Raw genomic sequence first — 27,726 nt, forward strand, 5'->3', positions numbered from 1 at the left:
CAGTCGCCGTCACAGACGAACGGTGGGAGTTCAGGAGATCTGAGGCAAAGCAGCAGTTGCCTGTTTTTTCTGGGAAACCAGATGACCCTTCTCATGCTGATAATGTAAACAGTTGTCTAACAGAGCCTGAAACCGTGGGACTTGGAAATAAAACCCGAGGAATTTCGCAACAGGATAAGTGTGAAAACAGCCAACTCTGTAAGGTGTGTTCATTTTTCTTTTCTTTACTCTTAAATACAGAGAGTATGTAAGTTACAGTGTCGCATGCAGGAACTCCAGTGATAAGTGAAGGTTGATGGTTGAGGAAGTGCTGATAACTGAAACGAGAGACATTCACTCTGTCAACATATATATTTTTAGCACATTGTAAATAATAATTATTTTCTAGGTTTGGATGAAAAAAGAAAAATAGGACATATGCATTAATTCCTACTGTTTAAAAACTTTGTCGGTTCAACCATCCATCCATCCATCCATCCATCCATCCATCCATCCACCCATCCATCTATCATTATTGTTCAGCACTTTGGTTGGACCTGGTCGAAATTTAAAAGTACCGCCTAAAAAAAGTGTTATGTGCTGTCATTCATCCATATCTGTTCATTCATTTATCTGTATAGCCATTCATGTATCTGTTGACCTTTCTGTCCATCCATCAACACAAGTTCCATATTTCAGGACTGGTCAGTGTAGAAACATCAACCGCAAGTTAGTAGGAAACTATTGTATTCATACTTTAAATTGGTGTAATATAGACGGAGAGCTCATGTAAATGGAGTCTGGAAAAGTGGAAAAATTTTACATGAAACGTGCAGGAATCCTGTTGGTCTCTTTTTACTTTACTGGACTTTTAGATAACACTCTGGGGCTGCCGAACTCTACTAAATGGACTGTTTGCAGCTGCACTGTCAACTTCATCTGCAGAGGTTGCAAACAGCTGGTTTCAATAAACGTGGGCCAGCAGAAACATTACTCTGAGTGAGCATTTGTTGACTTTAGATGTGGAGCTGGGGGAGCACAGGGTTTCATAATATGAGGGTCTGGTGATGTGAGTTATAGGTTCCCATAAAATCAAATAGGCAGGTCATGACCCACCCAGGTGATCGATTATTCTTTGGACAGTTCATATCTCTTTACATATTTTGCGTGCTATGAATTTTAGCTCAGGTTAAGCTAACTTTAGTAGCTTGCTAAATTCTTTCAAACCTGCATTCATTCATTACTCTGGTCAAATGGTAGATATTTTATTAAATGTCAGCATGTAGTTTAAATATAAAAGAGACTTTTAAGACATACCAAAGTGAAAACTACCTTGTTTCAATCAGTTTGGCCTCAAAAGCCTGCGTGAAATCTGCTACAGCCACGCCACCTCCACCCAATTTGAACTGAACCACATACTAACCACTGGAGGCCATCCAAAGACAACCACAGTGGGGACTCCAGCCAGCTCCTCCACTTTTGTAAACAAGTCTGCCTTTTACCACACAGCTGCAATCTGCGTGAGTCGGTGTGTGTGTGTGTGTCTGACTGTAATTACGAGCATGTGTAAGTTGACGCAGTTGCTGCAAAGGGAACCGTTCCAACTGTAACAATGTGAATTATTTCAAGTTCAAAGTGGACTCTCTGTGGTACCCCTCCGCCCTCCCCCTACCCTACCAGTACAGAGGGGTGTAGCCCAGCCATTTTCAACTAACGCTGGAGTTTGCAATCTAAATATATCCAGACAATAACACTGTTTTTTTTGCAGAAACACAAAGTAGCTTGCACAACACTTCCCGCTCATTGGCCTATCCTTCTTGTCACAGTGTAATTGCACGCAGTACATTGTTTTTCCTTCTTTAAGTCATAAAGTTTGACCTTCGTGTCAGTTTCTGATTTTCTGATTTCTTGTAGCTCACTCAAAGGTTCCCCGATCCGTGATAATGTTGCATTCAGAATGAAGAACTCAGCATCAGTGCGTCACACAATGTCCACTCATGACAAAAGTAGTGATAGCAAAGTCTTCATCTGTGTTTACTTCCACCGAACACCCATATTCCCAGCACATTTGTTTGAAAGTGTCTTGCAACATCCCTTTTCTCTCCTGCCAACAGGTGGTTGCATGCATTTGAAATACATTTTTTAAAAATTAACAAAATGGTCCTTCTTAATCAAGAAAACAGTAAGTATCATATGCAAGACAGTCAGTCACACACTCCAGATTCAAATGGTCATTTAGATAGGGCAGAAGATAATTTTGGCTGCAAAGGCTTGTTTGTTGTCAAAAAGTGGTTTTAAATTACTTATCTGCTTTGAAAAACAAAGATTATGTTTTTGTATTTTTAAATTTATGGGTTTTATAGCTCTAAAATATATCCACCTTCAATACTGTTAAACATGTAGTACATTTTACTTCTATAAGGGCATACTCTGTGCATAACACAGAGTTATGCTATAGCTCTATATAAAATATGATAATAAATTAACTGACTTGAAATGTTTAAAGTTACGTCAAACTTAATCTAAAGCCATCCATTCTCCTTTTGAGCGTTAGAATTCTCAAGGCTAAAGTTTTATCAAAAAATCTTGGCTGTGAAATCAAAACTTGAAGATTCCCAGATCACCATACTGTCAAAACCCGAACAGCAGCCAGTATCATTTAGCTTGCTCTCAGCGATAAGAGTGATTGCACTGACAAAAAGGTTCCTAGCAGAAGTGGATATCAGGGAAGGGTTGAGAAAACCGTGGTCAATATTTAATGTTTCTCTGCAATTCAGAAACAGTTGTGATTTCACCATTCAAGAAGACAGAATGTCTTTTGTTATTAAGAAAATGCACACTCCCTTTTCCACAGGCTCTAATTACAGCGGAAAAGTTCAATTAGGCAGCATTAGCAGTGATATTGATATACTGCTTATGCTTCAAGATCTTTACTTGTGTTTCCTTGAACCGTTTAGGCCAAAATGACTTATTTCTACACCAATCTAGATTAATTATCAAACAATTGATAATATTAAAATGCAAACCAGATACCAAGGACCAAACTTAACGATAATTTTAATTGATGTTCAGCAAACAACAGCCTATTCCAGTGCTTCAAATATTATTAGTCAAGTTGCATAGTACATTCTTCCCAGACAGGGTGAAAATGTGAACATGGATGCCTGTTCTCTTAACTGCAGAGGAAAGACACAGATATCTCTGTTTATTCCCCCATGTTTCATCATGTAAGGTAACATCATATGAAACAGACATAAACACCAATAGTCTCATTTTTTACTACAAGACAGTTATGAATGTATGTTAAGCTATTCAATATTGAGGAAACTATATCAATAATTTGTCTCTCAAGAGTTTTGATTATGACATCATCCTTAAATTGCAAGTGAAAAGGACAAGGAAGCAAGGATCCAAAGGCTCTTAGCCACCTGAACCCATTGGCTTTCAGCACCAAAGACACAAACTAAAGAAAGAATGCACCTTTTTGCATTTCACTTCGTACAGAGGGTCTGGACCCTAAGCTATTGAGAAATAATTGCTTACTGGAGATGTGGACTCTGTTTCAGTTTTAAATTTTACCCAATCGCTTTTCATGCTCTCCTGGGATAAATAGCAGAAAACGTGATCAAAGAGCCAAAATAATAATTCCTTAAAACTTTCCGGAGTTTTACATAAATAGTCAAGGGACTGCCGCTTATTCATAAAATATTTTGACAAATACAATTTAAAGAATTGAATGAATACTTTTAATATTTAGTGATATCTGTGTGTGAATTATTTGATGCATAAAGTGATACATTTCATTTCTAAATCAGTATCAAATAGAATTTTTGGTAACAATTTTAGAAACTAATGTGCATTTATATAACAATTAAATCGGTATGACAAGACGCATGATGCTGTATAACAAATCCTTTTTTAAAAAGCCTGGATTATTGCGATTCTTTTCTGTGTGTTCAGTCAAAGAAACCAAATTCTGCACAAGCCTCCACAAACCAGCAGAGATAAAAAACAAACTCCTGGCTGGGTCAAAGGTGGACTCAAGCTTCCCACTTTTTTAGTGCGTTGTGCTCTTACAGACATCCTTCTGAAAGATTCAGCCATGACAACACTCTGACTCTCAGTCTCTGAGCTGAGGTCCGTCTGGATTTTCACAGAAGCTCCTTGTCAAGCATGACAAGCTGACAACTTTCAGATTTTCTATAAACCTTCGATCATGGCAAACTTGTTCTTGTCTTTCATTTTCAGTGTCTTGAGTTCATTTTTCTGAATTTAATGTGGTTTTACTCGGCTTGATTGAATTCTGACAAGCTGCTGGTTATTGGATACTTTTGTAGTCAGGTGAGAATCTACATTTTAATCTTTTGTTTGATCCTTTTTTTTATTCAATTTTACATTAAATTCTTCTTTAACGTAAGGATCTGAATTTGACCTTTTCCCACCTCCTGAGTTATTTGTTGGTGGCTCCAACGTGCCTGCCTCTTTTAATAAATCACAGAAATCTCTCCATCAAAAAAATAAAAACATTAGCTTTCAATCGTAGGCATCCTGATGGCCATCTGTGTGAACAAAGTGCCGGCTTATGCTAACTGACATTTGGTCAGTAGTTTTCAGATAAAACTCCCTTCTCTGAAACGTTCAAGTGGTCCGAAGGAATGTGGGGGCTGGACGATGGGAGGCTGTTGTGTGCAGGAGTCTAAGCTTACATGTGGTTTCATTGGGAACTCTGCCAGGCTCAGGGGCTGTTTCTTTTTTTTTTTTTTTTTTTGGTGGCGGGGCAGTGGGGTGGGTTGAAGGGTCACGTTGCTCCAGAGGGGGAAAGTTCTGTTTTTCATTACATTAACCATTAGATCACATATCTGCTCCGCCTCTCTGACTCTGCTATGTTTCCTGAAATTTTCCTGTCAGTCAGCGATCCAGTCCTCCTCTGTATTGCACCACAAGTAAAGATAAAGGTGTAAGTGCCTGATTGTGTTTGACTAAAGGTGTAATAACTTTGTAGGGACATGTGGGCAGTGTAAGAAAGAAAAAAACAAAAAACATTCCAGAATAGATTTCAGTTAATATGGGACACATGAATACTGCTGAAACTGACAATGCAGTTTTTACATAAAACAAAGGCGAGGCGATATATAGCAAATATGTTCATGTTTTTTTCTTATAATTATCATGTTGAAACCATATACTTCAATGTATTTTGTGAGAATTTTTGTGTGAAAAAAATAATAGTAAAGTAGACGGACAATAATGCCTTTTTTATTTTGTCACAATGTTTTGTGCACATTTATACCCTCCAGGTTTTCCTACAGTATTGCCACCTGTGTAGCTCTATCTATTTTCCCAGCACAGTTAGTTTTCTACCCAGCATATTTTGAATTTAGGTCAAAAAGTTCCAGTTAAGTCTCATTCGACTGGAGCACCTCTCTCAATGAGTTTCTTATCTTAACAGCGTGGCTCAGTGAACTGGGAACAAGATTTATTAAATGTTTTCTTTTTGCCACTCTTCAATAACTGCTGTTGTGTACATTTCCTAGTCGTCTCATATCAACACATTCCCTTACCTGAGCTGTGGATCTCTGCAGCTCCACCAGAGTCACTATGATTTCTTTTTTTTTTTTTTGTCTGTTGTTTTTCCCTGCTCCTCTGCTTCTTGCAGTTTAGTTGGGCGGCTCCACCTTGCTGTTGTGCCATTCTCCTCATTTTCATGGCTAAAACAGCACAGTTTGAGATTATCAAAATTTGGGATAAACGAAGCCTTCTGTAAGCTTCTACATCATTTATTTCTGACCTGTCTTTTTTTTTTGGTGGTTTCCTGGTCTTCACTAATTTTCTCTAATCTTGTAGTTCACCCATTTTTCCATCTGTGCACCACCCACCGTCCCTTTACCAGTTCCAGTACCCGACCAAAACCCCTCATTGTCATTATTTGACAAATAATGAGATTTGGTTAAGTGCAAAACTGGCTTTAATGCCAAAAATGATCAAATGTTACAAGCCGTGCAAGTCATACAAAGTGACATTCACTGTCCAGCGCTGAGCTCCACTTAGCTCACCTTAGGGGTGACACCAAAGTGAAGCAAAGATTGTTGCTCAAGTTCTGCTTTTATCTTCTCCTCGTTCTGCACCTGCTCTAAGGGGGTGTTGGTCTGCCTTAATCAGTTTTTATTTATGTGTGACGGTCTTAAATGTTATGGTTATGTAAGCACGTGGACAGATAAAAGAGTCAGAGGAAAGACAAAGAACCATTTTTATCCACAACACTAACAAACATCTGAAGGCCTCATAGAACAGCGAGACATATTTGGTTTAATAGAAGTCAAAGCATATTTTTACTTTTAAAGTTTGCTGAATCCCACTAAAATATATGTAAAAAAGTCAAGGGCTATTGAAGTTCATGCAGCAAACTGTAGGCACAGCTGCAATCACTTCAACCTAACCTTTATTTATGTTCACAGTGGAGGAACATAAAGATATTTAGAGAAAGGCATGCATGTAAAAGCTTTTGCAGCAAAACTTACTGAAACGCTTTAGTGGCGTTAGAACCTCTGTATTATTATTATTAAATCTACACGTGAAGTTACTTTTATTAAAATGGTAGAACTATGTTAGACACAATTTGTTGGAGACACTCGAGTTTTAAGTTCTTACAATATGGAAACGTTTAGGAGGGAAACATGATCTGTTTTGATACATTAGAGCCATAAACAGACAGCTGTCTTAAAAAGGAGGTGATAATTCAGAGACACATAAAGGAAACAAACTTTATTTTTATTTATTCATTTATTTATTTGTAATTCACGCAACAAGCTGCTTAAGGGGTTGCGTGAATTTTAGGATCCATGTGGCAAAAAAACCGAAATCTCTGCTGAAAACTCAGACATCTTCAACTTCAGCGCGCAGTTGTAAAATCCCGTCCACAATAAGCGCCTCTTTTGTCCCGCTCGCGGGGCCCCGGTGGTGGGTGGATAAGTGGAGTCACATGGTCACTTTTCCTTTTTCCCACACAAACACACCCACATCCTCCTCCACGCTGCCGCTCTTCTTCCTCACTCCTCGGCTCAGCACTGAGAGGACCGCAGCGGGCAGTCCCGCTCCGTCTGGATACTGTAAAGCAGCAGCGGCACAAGTTGCGCCTCGCAGGCGTTTTACTTTTTTTTCCCCCTTCCACCCCAACACAATGAATCCGAATCGACCATAACAGCCGCGCTGTTCCGCTTGATCCCAGTCTGTGTTGGAGAAAGTCGACATCACGCCGTCCGGGAGGAGTTGGGAGGACTTTTTTAGAGGTAATTATTAATTTAAAGAGTTCACCATTTGTCTTGTTTTCTTTAATTCCAGTTTCACTTTTATGTGCATCATCTTCTGTGTTGCTTTTTGGTTTAAATGCTTTAAAGTTGTCTGCATGGTCTGCTTTGTTGTAGTAACTTTTAAGCAGGCCTAATGTAAATGCAGTCTTCTATCCCCGGTAGCCCCACATCCAGGTGCAAACTGCTTTCAATATGAGCTCGTTTACAACAGGCCCTTACCTTTGTTTACCCTGCACCATTCTTTACAGTTTCCCTGAGTGGGGGGTTGCGTTTTTAAGCCTTTTTAAGCCATTTGGGGGTGAAAGAGTTCTTGGATCTACCTGCATCATTGGTCTTGTTGTGGAATTATAGTCGAAAGAGTTCCCTTCCATCATGTTCAAAGCATCTCTGACTAATACAGCTTTGCACAAATCTGCCTCAGTCACAAAACAATGTTCTGGTCTCTTTTGTCTATACGACTGTAATTACATGAGTCACCACTGCAGCCAGAACAGCTTCTTTCCCAGCAAAAATAACACCAGTTGCCTTGACAGCCTCAATCTGAATCTGAAGTTGAGGTGAGTCGATCTTCGTGTTTTTCAGAGAAAAGGAGGTCACAGAGGAGGAGGAGGACAAGACATGAGTCTGGTTGAAGTGAGGCGAGCGGCCGGGGCCCTGACCCTGCCCCTGTCCGGCAGTGACTCCAAGGAGCAGCACTTGGACGGTGTGGGCGACAGCGACCCAGAGTCGCAGCGCAACCGGACCCTGTCGCCGGATCTGAGGCAGGACTTCAACATGATGGAGCAGAAGAAGAGGGTCACCCAGATCCTGCAGAGTCCAGTACGTAGAGTAGAGCTGCATGAGACTGCTTTCCTCCTACACAGAAGCTTTCACTGTGTATGAGTAATGAGCGGTGGTGTTAGAGCCAGAGAGGCAGTGAGATGCTTTCTTTTTCCATGTTTAAAAAACCTTCTGCATTTACAAATGTTATACAGTAAATTACATGTTCTTTTTCTGTGAAATGCTGCCAAAAAGGTTTAACTTATGATACAGCTACACTGCAAAACACGAAAGAAAGTTCTGGAACAACCAGAATTGAGTTTTATAGAGAGAAGGAAGATGCAGCATCTCCTAACTTCCTCCACATGTTGCTGAAATCTGCTGGTCAGCTAACTTAAAAAATAACAAAAAAAAAACCTAATACACTTGTTCAGCAAAAAGCTAAATTTGACTCCTTTAAGGTCTTTGTGGTTGCTAAAATCATTAATAGTCTTGGCCTAAAATGAAAGGAGTTCCACCCATCATTCTTTTTAATGCAGCACTTTGAACTATAGCTAGCAGGATACCTGTTAAGCAGCCAAGGGCAGATTGTACCAGATTTAATATGCTGGCAAACTGGTTAAGTTCAGCTTGTCCTGCAGGGTTTTCCGTACAATGGGGAAAACTGTAATATTTGGATTTAGATTTTTTTTTTCCATTTATGGAAAAGTGTCAAAAAGTGACTTTTGATGTTTATATGTCCATCATTCCTTTGTCCCTCCTTGCATCCCTTAATCAATCACTGTAGAGTTGCCATAAACTCACAGTTAAGTTTGTATTTAAACATTAAAAACAGGTTAAAGAAGAAGGAAGACTCTAGAAACGTAAATCAGGAAAAGTATGAAATTGTGGCATGAAAACTGCATAAGCCTCTGGGTAGCAAGACTCTGCTGTTTCTTAGAAGGAAATGAATAGACATTAAAAAGGGACGCATCTTGTAAGTGATATACCTTGAAAAGTTATGTATTTTTAAATTTAGATCTTTCTATTAGATGTTTATTTTACTTTATGCTAATGTGTTATCAAAATAATATTGCATAAATATTTTACATAAAATGATGTTTTATTTTTTCACTTGTCCTATCACATTTCAGGCATACCATATGGAAAATCATGTTGCCTACAGGGATGAGATACTATCTACAACAATCAATATGCTAAAGTATTTTAGCAACAGCATTAGCACTTTTAGCTTTTCTGTTTTAAATTAAATGTTTATGTAATTTTATACATTTTTATCTAAACCTTTTGCATAAATACAGTAAAATTATGGCATTCTTTTTCAATATTCAAATTTTGTCATAACCTCATACCAACTTAGTTTCTACTTGTTGGATTATTGTCTTCAAAATCTTAACCTTTATCTACATTACTTATGTCTGTTCATTCATCATTAATTGTTAAATATTGCAATGATCATGTTACTGTGTGTCAAGTGTTTTGCTCTCTTAAGCCATCTCAGCTTTTGCCCAAACTTGAAAAAGCCTCCAAAGAGACACAGGAACAACTCGTCTCAGCGACATCTTTTATTTACCCTTTCTTTTTCTTGTCTTTAGATGAATCTCATCGACAGCATATGAGCAAACGTGTTCACATGAGTAGGTCAAAGAGTAGGTTGAAAACCTACAAACAGATAGGAGAAATATTCATTACAGATCACAACCAGTTAATTTTAACTTTAACTAATTAACTAGTTTCTCAAGTAATAATTTAATAATTTACTTGTAAGTTGACAGTGAATAAATAAATAAACTATATTCCAAACAGTGCAATTAATTTGTTTCCAAACACATGAAAAACATTGCATCAAACAAATCTATTTTGATCTTCTGAATGCAATTTGAATGATGTAAACTGTGAATAATGTCCATTCCTACCAGCGGTGTCATTGAGGAAGCTTTCAGTTGAGGTTCTTTGAAGAGAGATCATTGTAAGCACAGCTGTGCCAAGTTACCTTATAGATTTGCCTGCTGAGCTTGAGAAGTGAAAGGGATGGGTGCGCTTGATTCTTTGCGAGGTGCGTGCCAGTTTGGGTGGAGATGATGAATACATTCAAAAGTACCATTTTCTGTTTTAACTTGACGCTGTGGTAAAACCACATTTCCTGACTGCTGTCTGCCTAATCTGTCATTACAATACTTCAGCAACTCTGTGTGACTCTCAGTATGTAGAGTTACCTCTATGATGTATAGACATCAAGACCAGCAAACCAATTATATAATGCATGCAATGCATGAATATCATGCCGACAGTGATATATTCTGATGAGACCCAGTTTTTCTCTCTTGAATTTCTCTCTGTATTTTGATGAAATTCAGAAAGTCTTCCCGAACTGCTTCAGAAAGCATTTTTTTCTGTACAGCTAAAAGCAGCACCGTCTAAAGCACCAGGAGGTGTAATGCACAAATTGCCAATGAAGTGCATAGAAATAAGACGAGCACACACTCCTCTTTCATTGCATAACAGGCACAACAAGTGTAACTCGTCACCATGGGAACTGTGGATGGATGGAGCAGAATACCAGAGCTCAGCTGTAGCCCACAGAAAAAAAAGGAAAAAAAAAATATTGCTGTTTCAGGACTCACTGGCAAGTTCTTGGTGCAAAAATTGATAGTCGGGTTTAATGTACACCCCCCTTCGTACCCTCTTTGCTTTTAATGAAGCCCCCTTTTCACAGCCTCACAAAGAGTCTTTTAATAAGCCTTTGGTGATTTGTGTACAGTGGCAATAAGGAGAGCCGCGCTCCCCGGACACATCCTCCGGAGACGCCGGAATGAGGTCAAGGTTGTGTTTGTCCCAGTTGTCAGGGTGACGCGAGATTTACAACAGTGTTTTTCCTCCTTCTCCTGCTTTGTTTACAGGTGTTCAAAGATGAGCTGGAGGGCCTGATTCAGGACCAGCTGACGAAGGGCAACAACCCCTCTGGTCTTCTGGCTCTCAGGCAAATTGCTGACCTGGTCATGGCCAGCACCGTGGGAGGAGCTGGCCCTTTGACTTCACCCATCAGTGAGTGGCTGTGTTTGCAAAAGAGTCTGTCCTCGTCCCTGTGAGCCCGGTTGAATCTAAGCGCGCTACATGTGTACGAGCGTGTTCTGCACCCTGATTAACCTCATTGTTGGAGGGTAAATTCTCAGACTCTTGTGACGCTCGACAACCCTGAAACTGCAGAAGAGGCACAAAGTTGTTGACAACGTCCTTCATTGTGTGCGTTTCTCATGACCACTCTTGGTAAAGAATTATAGCAGTTTGCAGTGGTAATTATGTTAGTGTGACGGTTTGCCTCAGGGGAGTTTTTAGGGAGGTCATGGAGAAGTTATAAACATTTGGATCATTCCATGAAGGAAGTGGCTGTGAAACTGCTTATGCAAACCTTTCTTTCAAAAAGCCAGAGTGGCTGTAAAAGAAGGCCGAGTTCTGTATCATTATATGTCCTTATATGGAGGTAAAGGCCAAAAATATCCTTCGGTTTCACATTGGGAATTGTGAGACCTTTTTTAGCCTTGGAGTTGCATTCAGCCATGGAGACTCCAGTTTCCTGTTTGTAGGAAGCTGCATATACAATAAAAGCAAACCCTGCAACTGGAACTCAGTTACATGGTTTCTATGCCATCTGGACAAGAATGGAAAAGGAAGATTTGCTTTGTTTTGTTAAATTGAGTGTATAAACTAATATAGACCATGAAGAAGAATTTGTTTTACCAGACCTTATTTGCATTGTTACACCCACCCAGCGACCCATCCATCCATCCATCCATCCATCCATCCAAAGAAAATGTGAAAAATATGGGTTTATTCACTGCAAAAACACAAAATCCTAACAAGTACTTTTGGCCTAGTTTCTAGTCATAGACTTGAAAACTAACATTACAACAAGTAACTTTTCAGTAAGATAAAGGAGCTTGTCTTAAATCACTAATTCCTTAATATTGATGAAAAAGTACAAGTTCCACTGGCAAACTATTTCACCCTGAAGTTTGGGGTTTTTGACACGTGACATTGTGTCGGAAACGCAGATGTAAACTCTGATTTGCATCATTGAATCGGAACAATGCACTGAAGCTGTTATGTCTCACTGCAGGCTTTGGGATGGTGCCTCCAGTAAACGACCTGTACAGCATAGAGTCTCCGTCCTTTGCCAAAGGAGAGAAGCAGAGCCGCTGCAAACTGGCCACCCTCTACAGGCTTGTTGATCTCTTCAGCTGGGCTCGTTTTACAAGCTCCTACATCACTGTGAGCACAACTTCACTGTCACGCTTCGGTGGATGGCTGCTTATTTATGCAGTGGTTTGCATTTCTGTCATTGTGACCTCTTTAACAATCTATAGAGGGAATCCCTCTTTAATTTCAGAAAGCATAAATGATAAATGGTGTGGATATCTGAGATCTTGAAGTAGAAACGGCTTTGAGAAGCCAAGTCACATTTCTGTCTATGTATAGAGTTATACTTCACTGTCATCAATGTAGATTGGCTTTTATATGTTGGCCAGAGTGAATCTTCTTTCACATGGTTGGAAGTGTTGATATGCAGCTTTGCAGCTGGTTATTGTTGGCCCGAGAAGAGAGCTTATAAATCTCTCTGTATCTCAGGTACGTGTCAGCAAAGAGCAGGACCATGTTCTCATCAGTCCACGAGGCCTGTCATTCGCTGAGGTGACAGCAGCAAATTTGGTAAGAACAACACCCGAGCAAGATGTCACTAACTGAATGTTGTTAGTACCGGTGTTACAATGCTTTCAGCTGCTGATCTTGTTTTACATCTTTTGCGCAAATTCACTGAAACATCAACATTTGCTATGAATTCATTCAGTGCGAAAACTGGATGATTGTTTTTAATAAGGAGTATCGAGACAACAATCTAACTTTGTTGTTGTTGGCATGCAGTTTTTTTCACTTTCTGTGTTCTCATATAAGTATGACGTATTAGACCTTTTTCCAAAATCATTCAAATTATATTTTATATTTTAGTTTCTGTAGCGTTTAGAGGTGCAGAAAAATCAGCTGGCAGGTAAAATCAGACTGGCTTTTGCTTGACTATCTATCAGAGAAAGCACCACTTTTAAGAGGCATCACATCAGTCTAACCACAACATTCATCATTGTGGAAGAAGCCACTGCAAGAAGGTGTTACTGTGGAAGAAGACTTAAAGTTCACTATTTTTAGTATCAGTGAGGCGTTTTAGAAGAAATCAGATGAAGCCAAAAGGCTGTATTTCTGAAGAGATATGCTGGCTGTTCTTTAAGACAACATAACTCTCTATCTTGTTTTATTTTGCTAAGGTCTATTCATTTATATATATATATATATATATATATATATATATATATATATATATATATATATATATATATATATATATATATATATATATATATATAGGAGGATTTGCCAAGGATTTACAGATCCCTTCCTAACCCAATTCAAAAAAACATCCAAATGCTAAGATGAATTTGAAATGGGAAAAAAAACTGGGCAGCACAATGATGCAGTGGTTAGCACTGCAACTTCACAGAGAGGATGTGTCAGATCTGTGCTGTGTGGCGTTTGCATGTTCTCCCTGTGCTTGCGTGGGTTTTCTCCGGGTGCTCCGGTTATCCCTCACATCACCTTAAACATGTAGGTTAGATCAATCGGTTAATGTAAATTGCCCCCAAAAGAGTTCAAGAAACCAAAAGAATTGCTAAAAAAAATAGCCCATTTCCCTTCGCTTTTCTAGTGGTTGATGGCACAACAACATACAGTACAGACCAAAAGTTTGGACACACAGGTGTGTCCAAACATTTGGTCTGTACTGTATATCTTAATATTTATAGCATTGTATTAATTTAAGAATTAAAATGAATGGTTTCTGTTTATTTTCTCACTGTTCTTGTATTTTTATGGTTTGTCCTTTACTGTACCTTTTCTACTCACTTTTTATGTTAAATTGCACTTTTTCATAGTGAAATGTAGCTTGTTATGCTGTGTTTAAATCCATATTTTAAAAAAGATTAACAAAAGGATCATGCAGTGGCTCTTTTTATTTTAGGGCGACTGTGGCTTTGTGGGTAAAGTGATCGTCTTGTGATCAGAAGGTTGTAAGTTTGATTTCAGCTTCCTCCTGCCATGTGTTGAGGTGCCCCTGGGCAGGGCACTCAACCCCGGTTGCCTACCGAACTGCATATCGATGTAAATGTGTGTGTGAGGGTGACTGTAGTATGAAGTTCTTTGAATGGTCAAAATGATTAGCAAGGCACTACATAAGTTCAGTCCATTTATCATTTTTTCATTTGATAAGTCCTGTGTTTTTTTTATACCAAACAAAAAAAGCTGATTTAACAAATTTGGACTTCTTCAGGGTCCAGGGTGTTAAATTAAGATTAGAATTACATCTGTACATGTTATTAGATGATAATTGTAATCATAATGTAATACTCTGGACCCTGTAGAAGCCCAAATTTATTATATCTGGTTTGTTTGTTATAAGAAAAAAACAGGTTTTACCAAAAACTAAAAGGAACTGTGTGATCTTTCTGTTAGTCTTTATTTACAATAACGGATTCAAGGTAGCATAACAAACGTAACAAAATAAGTGCAATTTAACATAAAAACCTGAGTAGAAAAGGTAAAGAAAAAGAAGAATTCATGAAAGTACTAAAACAGAGAACTTAATCAGAAATGATTACTATTACAGGAAGAAAATCAATTCTTAAATGAATACATTGCTATAAATATTAAGCTTATTATATTATATTATATTATATTAAGCTGGGTGTGCAAGTCTTAGATTTGGATGATTCACCAAATAGAAATAAAAGTCCCTGTCCTAACAATTCAAAAGACTTTTAGTCACATTCAAACAAAACACATATTGATTTTTCCTCTTAAGGGAAAAATTAAATAAGGCATTTAAATAAATTTCACCTGGGTGTGCCGCATGGCACAGAGGGTAAAGCGTGCACAACATCTACAGCAGCTGTAGACCTCAACACAGTTATCCTGGGTTCAATTCCTAGTCTTGGGCAATCTGCTGCATGTCATTCCCTTCTCTTTCCTCCCAATTTCCTGTTCAACTACTGCTGAATAAAGGTCCATTCTAAAGAAATTAAAATACAAAAGAGAAACATAGGCACTGACATCAATCAGTGACTTCAATAATTGAAATTCTTTCTCCAGCTTGAACTATTTGTCTTACATGCAAAACTCTTGTCAGAAAATTCATCACCTTGAACACACACCCACCCACCATGAAACACGGTGGTGGCTGCATCATGCAAAGCTGAACCTACAATAAATCACCATCTAGCAGGTGAATAAACACCTGATTAGGAAAGATGGTTGTCACAGATTTGCTTTTATGTATGGGCTTGATTTTTGTTTGTTTTTTGTTTTATGTTTCATTTTAACAACATTACTTTCATAGCAGTATTGACTAGTGCTACTTAGAAAGTATTAGTCTCTCAGCTAATATTGATCTTTTAACTGGGTTTTTTTTTTTCTTTTGCATCACATGTAGGTAAAAGTGAACATAGTGGGTGACGTTGTGGACCAGGGTTCCACTGACCTGGGCCCTGACCAGTTTGGATTCGCTCCTCATGCTGCCATTTACTCGATGCGCCCCGATGTGAAATGCATCATCCATATACACACCTCAGCTACAGCTGCTGTAAGTATGCCCCTGTCATATTTTAATTGAGTTTTTGTTTTTTATCTCTACATAAAAGCTGCTGCTTTACAGCTGAAAAACATGATCAAGTGAAAAGCAGCCTGTCACATGCCTGGTTGGTTCAGGTACAGAGCCCCTGTAATGTATTTTTACCATCTCTTTTGAAGCCTTGCCGTAAATTGCAGAGCACACTACAAGCATCGCTATAAAACTCTGTTTTTATTTGTGCCCAAAAGCAAAAAAAGAAAAGAAAAAAAAAACAGTGCTTCTGTTGAAGACGCTCGTGCATCACAGTCTCGCTTGTTTTCATCCCACGCTAACAGGTGTCCTCGATGAAATGTGGAATCCTGCCCATTTCCCAGGAGTCTTTGCTGCTGGGAGACGTGAGCTGCTTCGGTTACCATGGCTGCCTGGATAATAAAGAGGAGAAGGTGGAGTTTCAGAAAGCGCTGGGCCCGACTGCCAAGGTACCGCCAAACTGAAGCACCTCATTAACAGCTTGCTCACATTAACATGAGGCAGGCTTATTATATCATAATGTTTCACACACAAGGGAGTCTATGAATGTTTTGTTGAACTGGCTTAATCATAGCCATACGTGCCACTAGGCACGGCTTAATTATTATAGTGTATGCATAGTTTCTAAAAAGATAGTCTCAAAACTTTTCAGAGATGTTCCACTATAAATTTCTTTTTTAAAGAGCACAATATATGGCTGGTTATTGGACTGAAAGAGGGCTTGAGCAATAAATTTTAATGTTTAAAAATACATACAAAAAACACATGGAGTCATGGTATAAACCCTACGAGAGTACTTCTAAAATGTAGCAAATATGAATATTGCCAGTAATCCTTGCTGATCTAAAACATGTACAGTTTTATTTTGATGTTTACTAGTTAGAAAAAAACATTATATGCTACATTGTGAACCATTGTGTATAGGAACTATGCACAACATCTTAGTCGTGCCAAACACATCATTAGAGATTTAAAGTAATTAAGAGGAGAACACAACCTATTTTGAAACATGATGAAATATAAAAGTTTGCTCTCATAACTGAGTATTATGTCCTTCCATTGCATGTTACACCTATAAGATGCTATTTCATACCAATTTCCGTAAACCATTTAGTGTTAGCTTATTTCTCTTTGTGTTTTAAGTATTTTTCATGAATTATGGAATGAAGTGTTCAGATAACTTCGTGCATATTATTTTATGAAAACTTTTTATGGTTGGTGTTTACTCTTTCAGTGTTTGTAGTTGCTGCCAACCCCTAAAACAGCGACCTTGCAGATTTTGCTGCCAGTGCGTAAGGCTTCCCACCCTCTGAAGGCACAACATGCATCTGCAAAGCAGTCCATAGAAACTGAGTGGTTTTACTAAAACTTCACAGCTGAGAACAGAGCTCAAGTTTCGTTTTCTTTCGGAACTAATAGATTTATTCTAACCCGGGTAGAATATTGAGCAATTTTGCTCACCAGCTTCAAATTATCAAAGCTTATCCTGTTTTTCTTTGTTTTATTTTGGTTTTGTTTTTTTAATTCAGACAGAAAAACTAGATCACATACCATGATCCTGTGATGTGTTTTTCAGGTGATGCTTCTGAGAAACCACGGGCTGCTCGCCTTGGGAGAAACAGTGGAAGAAGCTTTTCATTACGTGTACCATTCACAGCAAGCCTGTGAAATCCAGGTACGCAAATGATACTCTTCATTGGTTTCCCTGTGCTGCACCGTTCGGCTCATTTCAACCCGAGTGTGTCCCTGTGCTCACACTTGCCACCGCCTAAGGTAGCTGAGTTATTGTTAATCATATGTTGATTAATGAGTCAGAAGGATGAGATAAAGCCAGCGCCTAAAATAGACGCGCAGCAGATGATGTCTGGCATGCAGGATTTCCAAGCAAATCTAAGTCAAATATGAACTGGATGAGGCTGTTCTTGGGTTGGATTATTATCTTTTTTTGTGTTCTGGTCACAAATTTTCAGTCAGGGCTCCTACACAGTCTAGGAAGTCTGAAAATGTGTAGAATTAGACCTCTGTGTTCTCCAGATTTGGATAGATATAGAAAAGAAAAGAAGCGGATGGAAAAAATATAGCATTTGCAGACTTTATTCCATTTTCTTTTTCTTAACTCTCTTCATCTCTTTGGTCTCTTTGTTTCCTACCTACATTTTTTTGTGATCTTACTTCCTGGCTTCTTTTCCTTTTGTCTAGCCTTTCTTGTGTTGTGCCTTATGTCCTCCTGTTCTTTTTTTTCTTTCTTGTGTTCTTCCTTTTCTCTTCTCCTGTCCTTTTGCTCCTACTTTTCTCACTCCTTTTTTCTTTCTCTGTCCTTCTTATGTCATGTATAATTTCCTTTTGTCTGTTCTTTCTCCTTGATGTTTGTTCTTTTTTCATTTCCTTCTTACTTCTTACTCCTTCCTTGTGCTATACATTTCTTCCCTTCATGTGTTCTTCCGTCCTTCCTTTATATAGAATAATAGTATCTCCAAGTTGCTTTCATGGTGCTGTTTTTGAAGTGTGTTCTATTGTACACATGAGGAAAATTATAACTTCACGCAGTGATAATTTAGCTTTTAACACTCTGTAAAACACATATTTGACGCCTTTGTTTAGGTGAATTCTCTGAGGTGTTCGGGCACCGTGGACGACCTTGTCCTTCTGGACAGGGACAAGTTTAAGCCCCGCACCCAGGGAGTGGCTGCCGCCGGGGTTTTCATTGACAACGAGGTCAAGTGGAAGGTGGGCGAGGCCGAGTTCGAGTCCCTCATGAGGATGCTGGACAACCTGGTGAGTGAACCCTCACCTCACCTTCCCAGAGGAAGCGCCTGATTAGAGAACACAATGAAAAGACTACATGTGTTTGTTAATGTAATATTTTGTGTAAATTAATCATATTGTTATGTGATTGTATTCCCATTCCCCTCATGGAGTGTGTTTGTATTTTTAAGGCGTTGAGAGCAGTGAGTCGTTTCCAGGGGTTTTTTAAAATTTTTTTTTTACCTCTCTAAGGATTTCTGTGGGCTGATTGCAGCCGCTGTCATTGCACCCGCTCTGATAATAAAAAGCATCCGGCTCGCTCTGTGGACAGCCGAGATGTCAGGCTGTAAATCTGAGTGGACTTCTCGCTAACAGCTGCTGCAGCTGCGTTAACTCTGTGGAGTCATTACCCGCCCGTCCACTTGATCACAGCTTTTCAGATGGGAAGGAACGCTGTGGGCAGCTAGGAGAACCACAGACCACACGATTGCTTATTGGAACAGCTGTATTTCAAGTAGTTTATATTTGGCATTTCTTCAAAGGCTTTTAGGGGCTACCACGTGAAAATACAAGTTCATTAAGCCTAACTGGTGGTCTGACCTTTTAAACCAGAAGGGGAAGTGGGCTAGTTGTGTGGGAAATGAATCATAAGCAATAGGCCCTTGCAGAAAGAATAACAAATTAGGCTGAGTGCATTAGTTTTCTGAACTAAGAAAAGAAACTGAGACGGGTCAGAATTTCAGATGGGATTTATGATCTCTGGTTTTTAAAAACCAAATATTAAGAAGTACAAAGAACGACGTTGAAGCCATCAACTGCTATCCCTAATTATTATCATGGATAACATACTTGATGGCTTAGACACCCTTTAGTGACCTTATGTTAGTGATTAGCATGGTTAGCATTAGGAGTCTTTGGGTGTATTCTGTAGACAGAATGTAGATTGTTACTTTAAATGTGATACTTTCAAAATGCTGGCAACTTTTCCAAATCTAGCCTGTTCCATTACAGACAGAAGTGAAATTCTCATTTTATTCCATTGCCTTCCTATTATCTGCTGTTTGTCTTGCTCTCTCATACTCCGAATGAACACACTAAGGATGGGCAGTTGTCACTAAATTTATAATTATTAAAAGATAAATTTATCTTGATACAGATTAGAATTCATTGTGAGCTCAGTAATCTCTGATGATGCTTGCAAACCCCAGAAACGGGCGCTATGATTGGAATTATTACTATTTCCTTTTCCAGAACAACTTCTTTCACTGTTTTACTGTTTCAGTTACATGTACGAAAATTGGCATTTGGTAATGCCCTTTTTAATAATTAATATCAGGATTTTGATTAGTATTACAGCATGCAAACCTTTTAATAATGGTTGACCAGCTTTTTTCCAGTTTCCTGTGGTATTTTACTGACAACGTCTACAATAAAAAATGTCCTATCATGCTCAAAAACTTCTTTGCTGTCACCCTTATATTGACATTGACATTACCATGATGATTCTAATTTGATATGTATAGTTGGAATTTTTTAAAGTTTCTGCTCGACTGAAAATCATCTGATTCCCAAGTCAAGATTTTGCTGGATCTCTAAATGAAGCAGATTTGAGGAATCCAGACTTAAATTCCTTAGATTGTGAATTTAATATACCATCAAATAATAATTAATTTTTTATGCATCTTCAGTTTTTGCATGTTAGTGAGGACGTGCTGGTTAAAACTGTGCTTCAGGCATATATATATATATATATATATATATATATATATATATATATATATATATATATATATATATATATATATATATATACAGTATATATACAGTATATATATGCATATATGTTCCTTTTTTTGTAGGGATGGTGCACAAACAAACTCAATGTAAACATTTTAATTAATACTCTGCTTTTGATGTGTTAACAAACTGAAAAAGGTTTGCTCTTCTCATTCATGGACTTGGCAAATCTATAAAAATTGTTTGTTTATGTTTTGGTCTGTTTAAATATTTAAAAGCTAAATGGAAATGGATGTTTTGGGGCCTGTGGATTGTTTGCATTTAAAATATTTTTGAGTGCAGCTCTCATGCCTGGGTAATGTAAATTGTTCCATTTTCACATCACAATTTAGTCATTTGTTGTCCCCTCTGCACGCAACCTGATAGGGATACAGAACAGGCTACTCTTATCGGAACCCCATCGTCCGGGAGAAGCCCCGTTCCAAGAACGACGTGGAAATCCCCGCCACGGTGTCGGCGGTGCCGTCGGACGATAGTGACCCAGGTCTGCGCAGCCCCTTTAAGTTCATGGCACAGAAACAGCAGAGGGAGAGAACCAGGTGGCTCACCTCGCCTCACAGCTACCTGAAGGTCAACGTTCCTGAACAGTCACCCAGCGGGGATGTCAGCCCCAGGACCAAAATCATGGTATGCTGATTTTAAAAGCTCCACCCGTCATAAGAAATTGAGTCATTCACAGTGATGGCCTCTGCTTCTGGCTGCAGAAACAAACTGTGCTCAGTACATTTTCTTTTTATGTAAGCCTGCCCTCTTGTGGTTTTTTTGGAAGAAAGCATGCGTTAGATGTGGTTGTTACTTTAATTTTTCTAATGAATCTGCTTTGAATTATTTTCAGTGGATGAAGTCGTCACAGCCAGGCAACAGCGTGGGGACCCCGATAAAAATTGAGGACCCTAACCAGTTTGTCCCACTTAACACAAATCCCACAGAGGTGTTGGATAAGAGGAACCGGGTCAGTTTTCACTGCACAACAAAATTTCTGTCTCAGTTTCAGGATATCAATCAATCAATCAATCAAATTTTTATTTGTATAGCACATTTCAGCAGCAAGGCATTTCAAAGTGCTTAGGATATCACTTTCAAAATAACAAACAGACATGTTATTTAAACAATTACTGATCGTCAATATCAGGTAATCTGACTACTAAACACAATATGTAGTTATTTTCATTGTTTAGCGTAAACAGTAAGCAAACAACCAGTCAAAAAATGTTTAAGCTTTTGTACAGATACTTGGACAAGCAACTAAATAAAGCAGGGGTGGGCTCTTTACTTTTTATTTAAACATAATTTTTTTAAATTAAATTATAAACAAAATGAAAAATTTCAATACCAGCAAATAAAAACACCTAACTGTGAATTGTATTTTAACACTAATGTGAATATATGTGATATCTATTTACTTTTATAAGAATAACTGATACTTAAAAAAAATCTATAAATCGTATACATTTTTATGTGAACATAGGAAGTAAAAAGATAAATAAAAGAAGCATCTTAACACATTGAAAAGAATGTGCAAACATAAAAAAATTTATATGCGGTACATTTGTTTTCCTTTGACATTCTGATATAATTGCTGTTCTGAACAGTGAACTATTCATATAAAACAGATTAGCTCTAACTAACACATAATCCACACGGTCGATTTTCAAACACAATAATTCATCAGTCTCTAATCCTGATTTTGGCAGACCAGGGTTTTCAGCTAAATCAACAAACTGCCTCATTAGAGGCTACTCCAATGCTAATTGGAAAGAAGACAAACCAAACAATGACTTAAGACTCATAGTGGTTCTCTAAGACTTCTCTATCCCAAATAAAACGAGAGACAAAAAGAGAAATGTCAGTCGATTCTATCTCTAGGAAAAGGGAGGTTTGGTTACAGAATCTCACTTCTTGAGTGAATAGAGTCTGGAGAATTTTTACTTTGAACTTCACAAGAAGTAACTAACACAAATTCACTCAGTATGACTACAACACTTCATATTAACTAGAATGCATTTTGGTGCCTATAGCACTTAGAAAGTAATTCAAAATATCCTTTGTTTTGGATTATTATATTAACTAGGTATCCTACATTTGATCCATAGTTTGTGAGCTGAATAAAACATGAATATTAACAGATATTTTTCTCAACTTTTAAATATTACAAACATCTGTATGACATAAAACATATTTATCCCAAGTATCTAAAAGGATCTTTGTTGAGTTGACGAATCCACTTAGTACACAGCTTTAAGTTCCTGCTCTCTAACGTAAAACCTTGTTTTTACTGGTGGTGTATTGTTCTAAAATCCTGTCAAAAATGTTTGTATACACATATTTTTTAATTTTTTTTTTTTTTTCAGATAAAGGAACAACACAGGGGTGATCAGATGACTCCAGGACCAAAATCTCAATTACTGGCAGGCATTGTAGTGGATACCAAACCAGGACCAGTGAGTATACGCACATGTGATGTTAAGAGTTCAGTACCTGTAACTGCAGTTTACTAGTTTTTGACCTTTCCTTATGCATGTTGAACATAACTTTATGGAAACATGTAGTTCTATCCAACATAGTTCATTAGAATACAATATTCCTTTCATTTTGCTTAAAACAGGAAACAAATATTTAGTAGTGAGGACGATTCATCCATTCATTTTTCGCATTTTTTTGCTAAAGATAAAATTTGAAATGTTTGAAAGTCTCCATTAATAATATTAAGAAATTAAAAGACCACGTTCTTTTTAGTTAAAGTGTTGTCTGTCTCTCTGAGCGTTATTCATCTGCTATTGACATGACTTTTTCTGGTAAAATGAGTGTTTGCTATTATTAGCTATTGTCATGAGCCATCGATGTGAAGGTATGTGCTTAAAGACACCCTTTTTCTTTACTCAGTGGTGTCTTTAAGCCTTTAAATAAAGGCTTAAAGACACCTTTAGCTTAACCTTAACCTTAATCTAAGGTTCTCTTAAGGAGAACCTTAAATTAAGATAAGCGTTTAAATCTCAACGTCAATCTAAACCTGGCCTAAAGTATTCTGCACTGATCATATATTCCTTGAAATACAGTTTCTGATGCATGGAAGATTTACTTGGTTTGCATAGATGAAAAAATGGGGAGTGTTCCCCCAAAATCATTGCTAGTGTCATCTCATTTCATGAACCCAGTATTGTTTACAGTCTTGTCTCGTAAAATTAATTAATCTCTAAAGTCCTATAAGTAAAACTGGAGTAAGAAATGGATAAACCTCGAAATAAGGTGAAATTACTGAGTCTTTGCCTTTTTCTGAGCTCTTCACACAATAGTTGTGCACAGTGACCAGGCTAACTGTTATTAGCATTCTAAGGTAATAACAATGTGTTTATTAGCCTTTTGTCCACTGCTACTGGTTGACCTAAACTATTATGTGTACAATTTTATGAAATCCAAACCACACCAGATTTCGCTGCATTGGATTTTGATGTCTGCTTTGTGAGAAATGTGTAACTTTTAACAAAATACGTACCAGTGGCACAAATATATAACTTAAATGCTTTTTCCAAACAGTATCTGCAACATGTTGGCTTAAATCAAAAATACAGTAGCCTACCAGGAAAAAATCATTGATTATTCTCTTCATATTCCTCCTTCACGAAACCACTGAAGTCTTCTTCTTCTGTGTCGGAATTGAACAGCCTCTCCCACACATCCTCAACCTCGCTTTCCATTTCGCTTTCATCTTGAGACAAATTCACTTTTCGCTTGTCCCGTCGTCTTTATCACCCCTTCATCAGTCCAGAAACCTGTTGGTGACAAGTCTCATATTAACCACATCACAGCTGTTCACAGTATGTGAAAAAAAAAAGTAGCAACTTATAAGTCCAGAAATTACGGTAATAAAATTTGACTTCTCTTTCCTCCAGGCTTTCATCATTGAAGATGAGGCGCTGACCCGCACTCTTCCTCCCAACCCCTTCAATGATCTCACCGAGAAGGAGCTGGAAGAATATAAGAGCCTGGTAGAAAGAAAGCAGCAAGGCCAAGAAGGTATTATTGTTGTTGTTGCTGTTATTATTATTATTAGTAGTAGTAGTAGTAGTATTGTCATTACAGTGATCAGATTGTGTCTAACTGCCCAGCCCTCTCCCATGGCAGAGCAAAAGGGAACACTGTCTGATTTTCAGATCTTTCTGAAGGTAGATAAGATTGGTTTTATATGTAAATATCGGCCGATACTCAACCACCCAAAATGTAGGAAATCGGGGCTGATAGGTTCACCGCCGCTGCTGCCAATAAAACACAAGTTTCACTGGAGGGTGTCACTGTCTCTGTGTGACCCAGCTATAATATATTTCTGTAATAAAACTATTTTTATTGGGTTTATGTCATATAACCTTTTTTTTCTTAGGACCTAAATCATGAGTTTTTATTAGCAGTAAGCGCTAACTATCAAAATGAGCAGAAATCTACATAACAAACCGAATCACTAAATACATTACTTCTTAATTAATATTATAGTATTGAGATGATATTGTAATACATCGATACTGTATATAGCAGTTAGGTTATTAGATTGTTTTCCAGGCAGTTCATTAGTCCATCCCAGAGTTGGATCATTTCTGCCTGAAGAAATGTTAAGGCAAGATGAGCAGAACCTTGAAGTTTCCTCCAAACAAGCGTTGGGACACCCAGCTGTCAGCCTGTGCTCAGCGCTGTTCAGTCAGCTCACAGGACGATGAGGGATGAGCAGCAAAGACTTCAATCTTGTCTAACCCTTCATGTCTCGGTTGTTACTGCAGGCAGGAATGAAATGTGCGTGCAGGAGAAGAATGTGTTCACGACTGTGCAGCAGAGTGTCACCTTTATTTTCCTTAATAACGTGTCATTTCTGAAACATGTCAACTTTATCAGATCTAGGCAGCTTGTTTAATAAGCTTCTTGTGTCATTTTGGTTTGTGTGTTGTGATGCTAACAGCATCTGAGCAAGTATCAGACGAAGGAAAGGATGGACCGTTGGGTGGCTTTTTTTATGATTTCATGTCTTTTGTAGAGGATGAAGATGCAACTGATGCTGATGAGATGACCACATTCGATGGGTCTACTATCTCCCTGTCACTTTCTCCGATAATGACACCAGCTAAACAAGGTAACCAGAAAATCAGCTGCCTTACAAAATGATTCATACTCCTTGGATATTTATATTCATATGTGATTGAAAGTAGAACGTAGCTTTGAAGTAAAATGGAAAAGTCCTAATAAGCACAAATCAGAAACACCCCCTCTGCCCCCCTCTTACTCTGATCCCACCATATAAAATATGTAATCTATCCATCTCTCTATCTATCTCTCTATCTATCTATCTATCTATCTATCTATCTATCTATCTATCTATCTATCTATCTATCTATCTATCTATCTATCTATCTATTTTTACTTTAAAATGTGATGAAGTCCAAGGAGTAGGAATCCCTTTGTAAGTCACAGTATAACAGATTGATGGTTTAGCTCGTGATTAAATGTCTCTTCTGAAGGAGCTTTCTGCAGCTCGTCTCTGACTCAGTCTTATGTGTCGACAGATTCAATACCCAACGGTAAGGACCACTTGTCTGAGCTGGAGGAGGATCTGAGCATCGAGGTATCCAAGCTGAGCGTGAGCACTTCAGAAACTGTGGAAATCTCCATAACAACGAGGGAGAAGACGGGGGAGGCCCAGACCCCAGAGAGCCAGACCAAGTCCCCCAAGAAAAAGAAAAACAAGTTCCGCACTCCCTCATTCCTAAAAAAGAGTAAGAAAAAGAAGGAGGAGAAGGAAAAGACAGAAGCTTGAGTTTTTACATGAGGGGAAAAGCATGAAATGAAAGCCTTATTTTCGTTGTGTTGAAGGGAAGTCAAATAAGAGAAACGGTCTGATAGGAGAGCCTTCTGTATGTTTCCCCTTATTCACAGCAATCTTTCCAAGTTCTTTCAATATTTTTTTAAATTTGTGACTAACCACTGAGAGCTTCAAGTGGAAAAAATCAGATCAAGAGTGAATGCAAAACGACATTCCTGTACTTCTTACCCATATTTATAATGGGCTGTCATCTGTATCATAAAGTAGTTCATACAATGAAACATCAAGGTGGAATCCTTAAACGGTTGTGTTTTTCTTATTATTGCACAAGTTGTTGAATGTATTCGACAATCTAGGATTTTCTAAAACACGTTTAGTTAACAGTAATAGAAGTAGTTTTAAGAGTGGCTGAAAAGTTTAAAGTTATAACGATGTTTAGCCTTATAAACAGTATGACTTCTATTTGAGCTTTGAATCTAATCATAGTTATATTTACATGTAATAATATATGTGGGTTTATATGACATCTATAACAGTATAGTGTTTGGTAGTAAATGATTTGATAGCCTTTATATACTCACACACTAAAACATGCTGTGATGAATGGGACGGTATCAATCCATGTTGTTTCCTACACGTGTTCAGACGTTTGCTGCTTTTACGGTATTTGGATGAGGAATCGAACTGTGACTAATAGAGAAAACTGATTAAGCGACTGTTTATGAATTTGACTTTTACTAATAGCTACTTTTTTTTTATTATGGGATGACAATTATGTAAGTGCCAAGTGTGAATTTAAGCAAGTGGATTTGAGGACTTGGTTTTGTTTGTTAAACTTGTCAGTGAAGGTATCGGGCTATAAAGCTTTTCTTGCTCACTTTTGGAGTTTTCCATGAAGTACAATGGAGGATTGTACATTTTTAACCCAGTCAATAATGTGAATGATTAGTTTGAACCCAAAGGGAGTGAACTTTTTTGTAAATAGTTTTGTTTTTGTGCAGTTCCTTTGTTATGCTGAGCCAAATAGAAATGACTCTTTAAAAACGTGACAGAACAATCTAATATCGATATTTTAACACTCCCTGTATCACAATGTAGTTTTACTTACTTTGATTAAGCTCCATAATTTTTTTTGAGTTTACATTTGTATTGCTAGTGTGTGCTTGTGTTTCCCCTTTTGTTTACGTTGCTCTTTGTATTGCCTTATTTCAGTGTTGGCCTTTTTAATACTGCCTTCTAGCTGAATAAAACATTTCTTCCGTAAGTTGTTCTCGCGTCTTATCATTTTCTAAGAAGACATGCAACTCATTTTTTAAATCCAAAATCCACTAACATGCAGAAAAGAAAAAGATTTAATTAGATTTTTTTTGGCTAGACAAAATTACACTTCCCATTTAAAATGAAGCTTTTCTCAACAGTGCCCCCCTTCTTAAAATGCACTAAACTCTCCCCCCACCCATCAGAAAACAACTCATTCATTCCGTTTGGTGATAATTACCCACGTGAAGCTGCATAATCAGCCTTCAGCCATGATATGAATGAGCGTTGTCATGGTAAACCCTGAGTGTGGGGGCTGTGAAGACAAAAGAGGGGATTTGGTGTCTCCAACAGGTGTTCGTGGTGGGGGAAGTGATGGGATC

The 27,726-nt window shown here is 38.0% G+C and overlaps 1 protein-coding gene across 3 annotated transcripts; it reads left to right on the forward strand.

The window, feature by feature from the left end:
* On the forward strand, positions 1-27,350 carry LOC116713256 (gamma-adducin-like). Of its 3 annotated transcripts, none has more exons than XM_032553358.1 (15): positions 1-203; positions 7,869-8,105; positions 10,946-11,090; positions 12,163-12,314; positions 12,672-12,752; positions 15,577-15,726; positions 16,050-16,193; positions 17,321-17,419; positions 18,346-18,519; positions 20,653-20,913; positions 21,122-21,238; positions 22,638-22,727; positions 24,177-24,300; positions 25,304-25,399; positions 25,830-26,080. In XM_032553358.1, exons 2-15 carry the CDS (start codon positions 7,905-7,907, stop codon positions 26,078-26,080), a joined length of 2,085 nt encoding a protein of 694 aa, XP_032409249.1. In that variant the 5' UTR covers positions 1-203; positions 7,869-7,904. The 3 variants fall into 3 exon arrangements, with proteins under 3 accessions (XP_032409249.1, XP_032409248.1, XP_032409250.1); XM_032553357.1 differs by lacking the exon at positions 1-203 and adding an exon at positions 6,913-7,265; XM_032553359.1 differs by lacking the exon at positions 1-203 and having other exon boundaries at positions 7,905-8,105; positions 25,830-27,350.
* Positions 27,351-27,726: the final 376 nt, after the last annotated feature.

The sequence above is a fragment of the Xiphophorus hellerii genome, chromosome 22 (assembly GCF_003331165.1).
Source record: "Xiphophorus hellerii strain 12219 chromosome 22, Xiphophorus_hellerii-4.1, whole genome shotgun sequence".
In the NCBI taxonomy this organism is placed as follows: domain Eukaryota; kingdom Metazoa; phylum Chordata; class Actinopteri; order Cyprinodontiformes; family Poeciliidae; genus Xiphophorus; species Xiphophorus hellerii.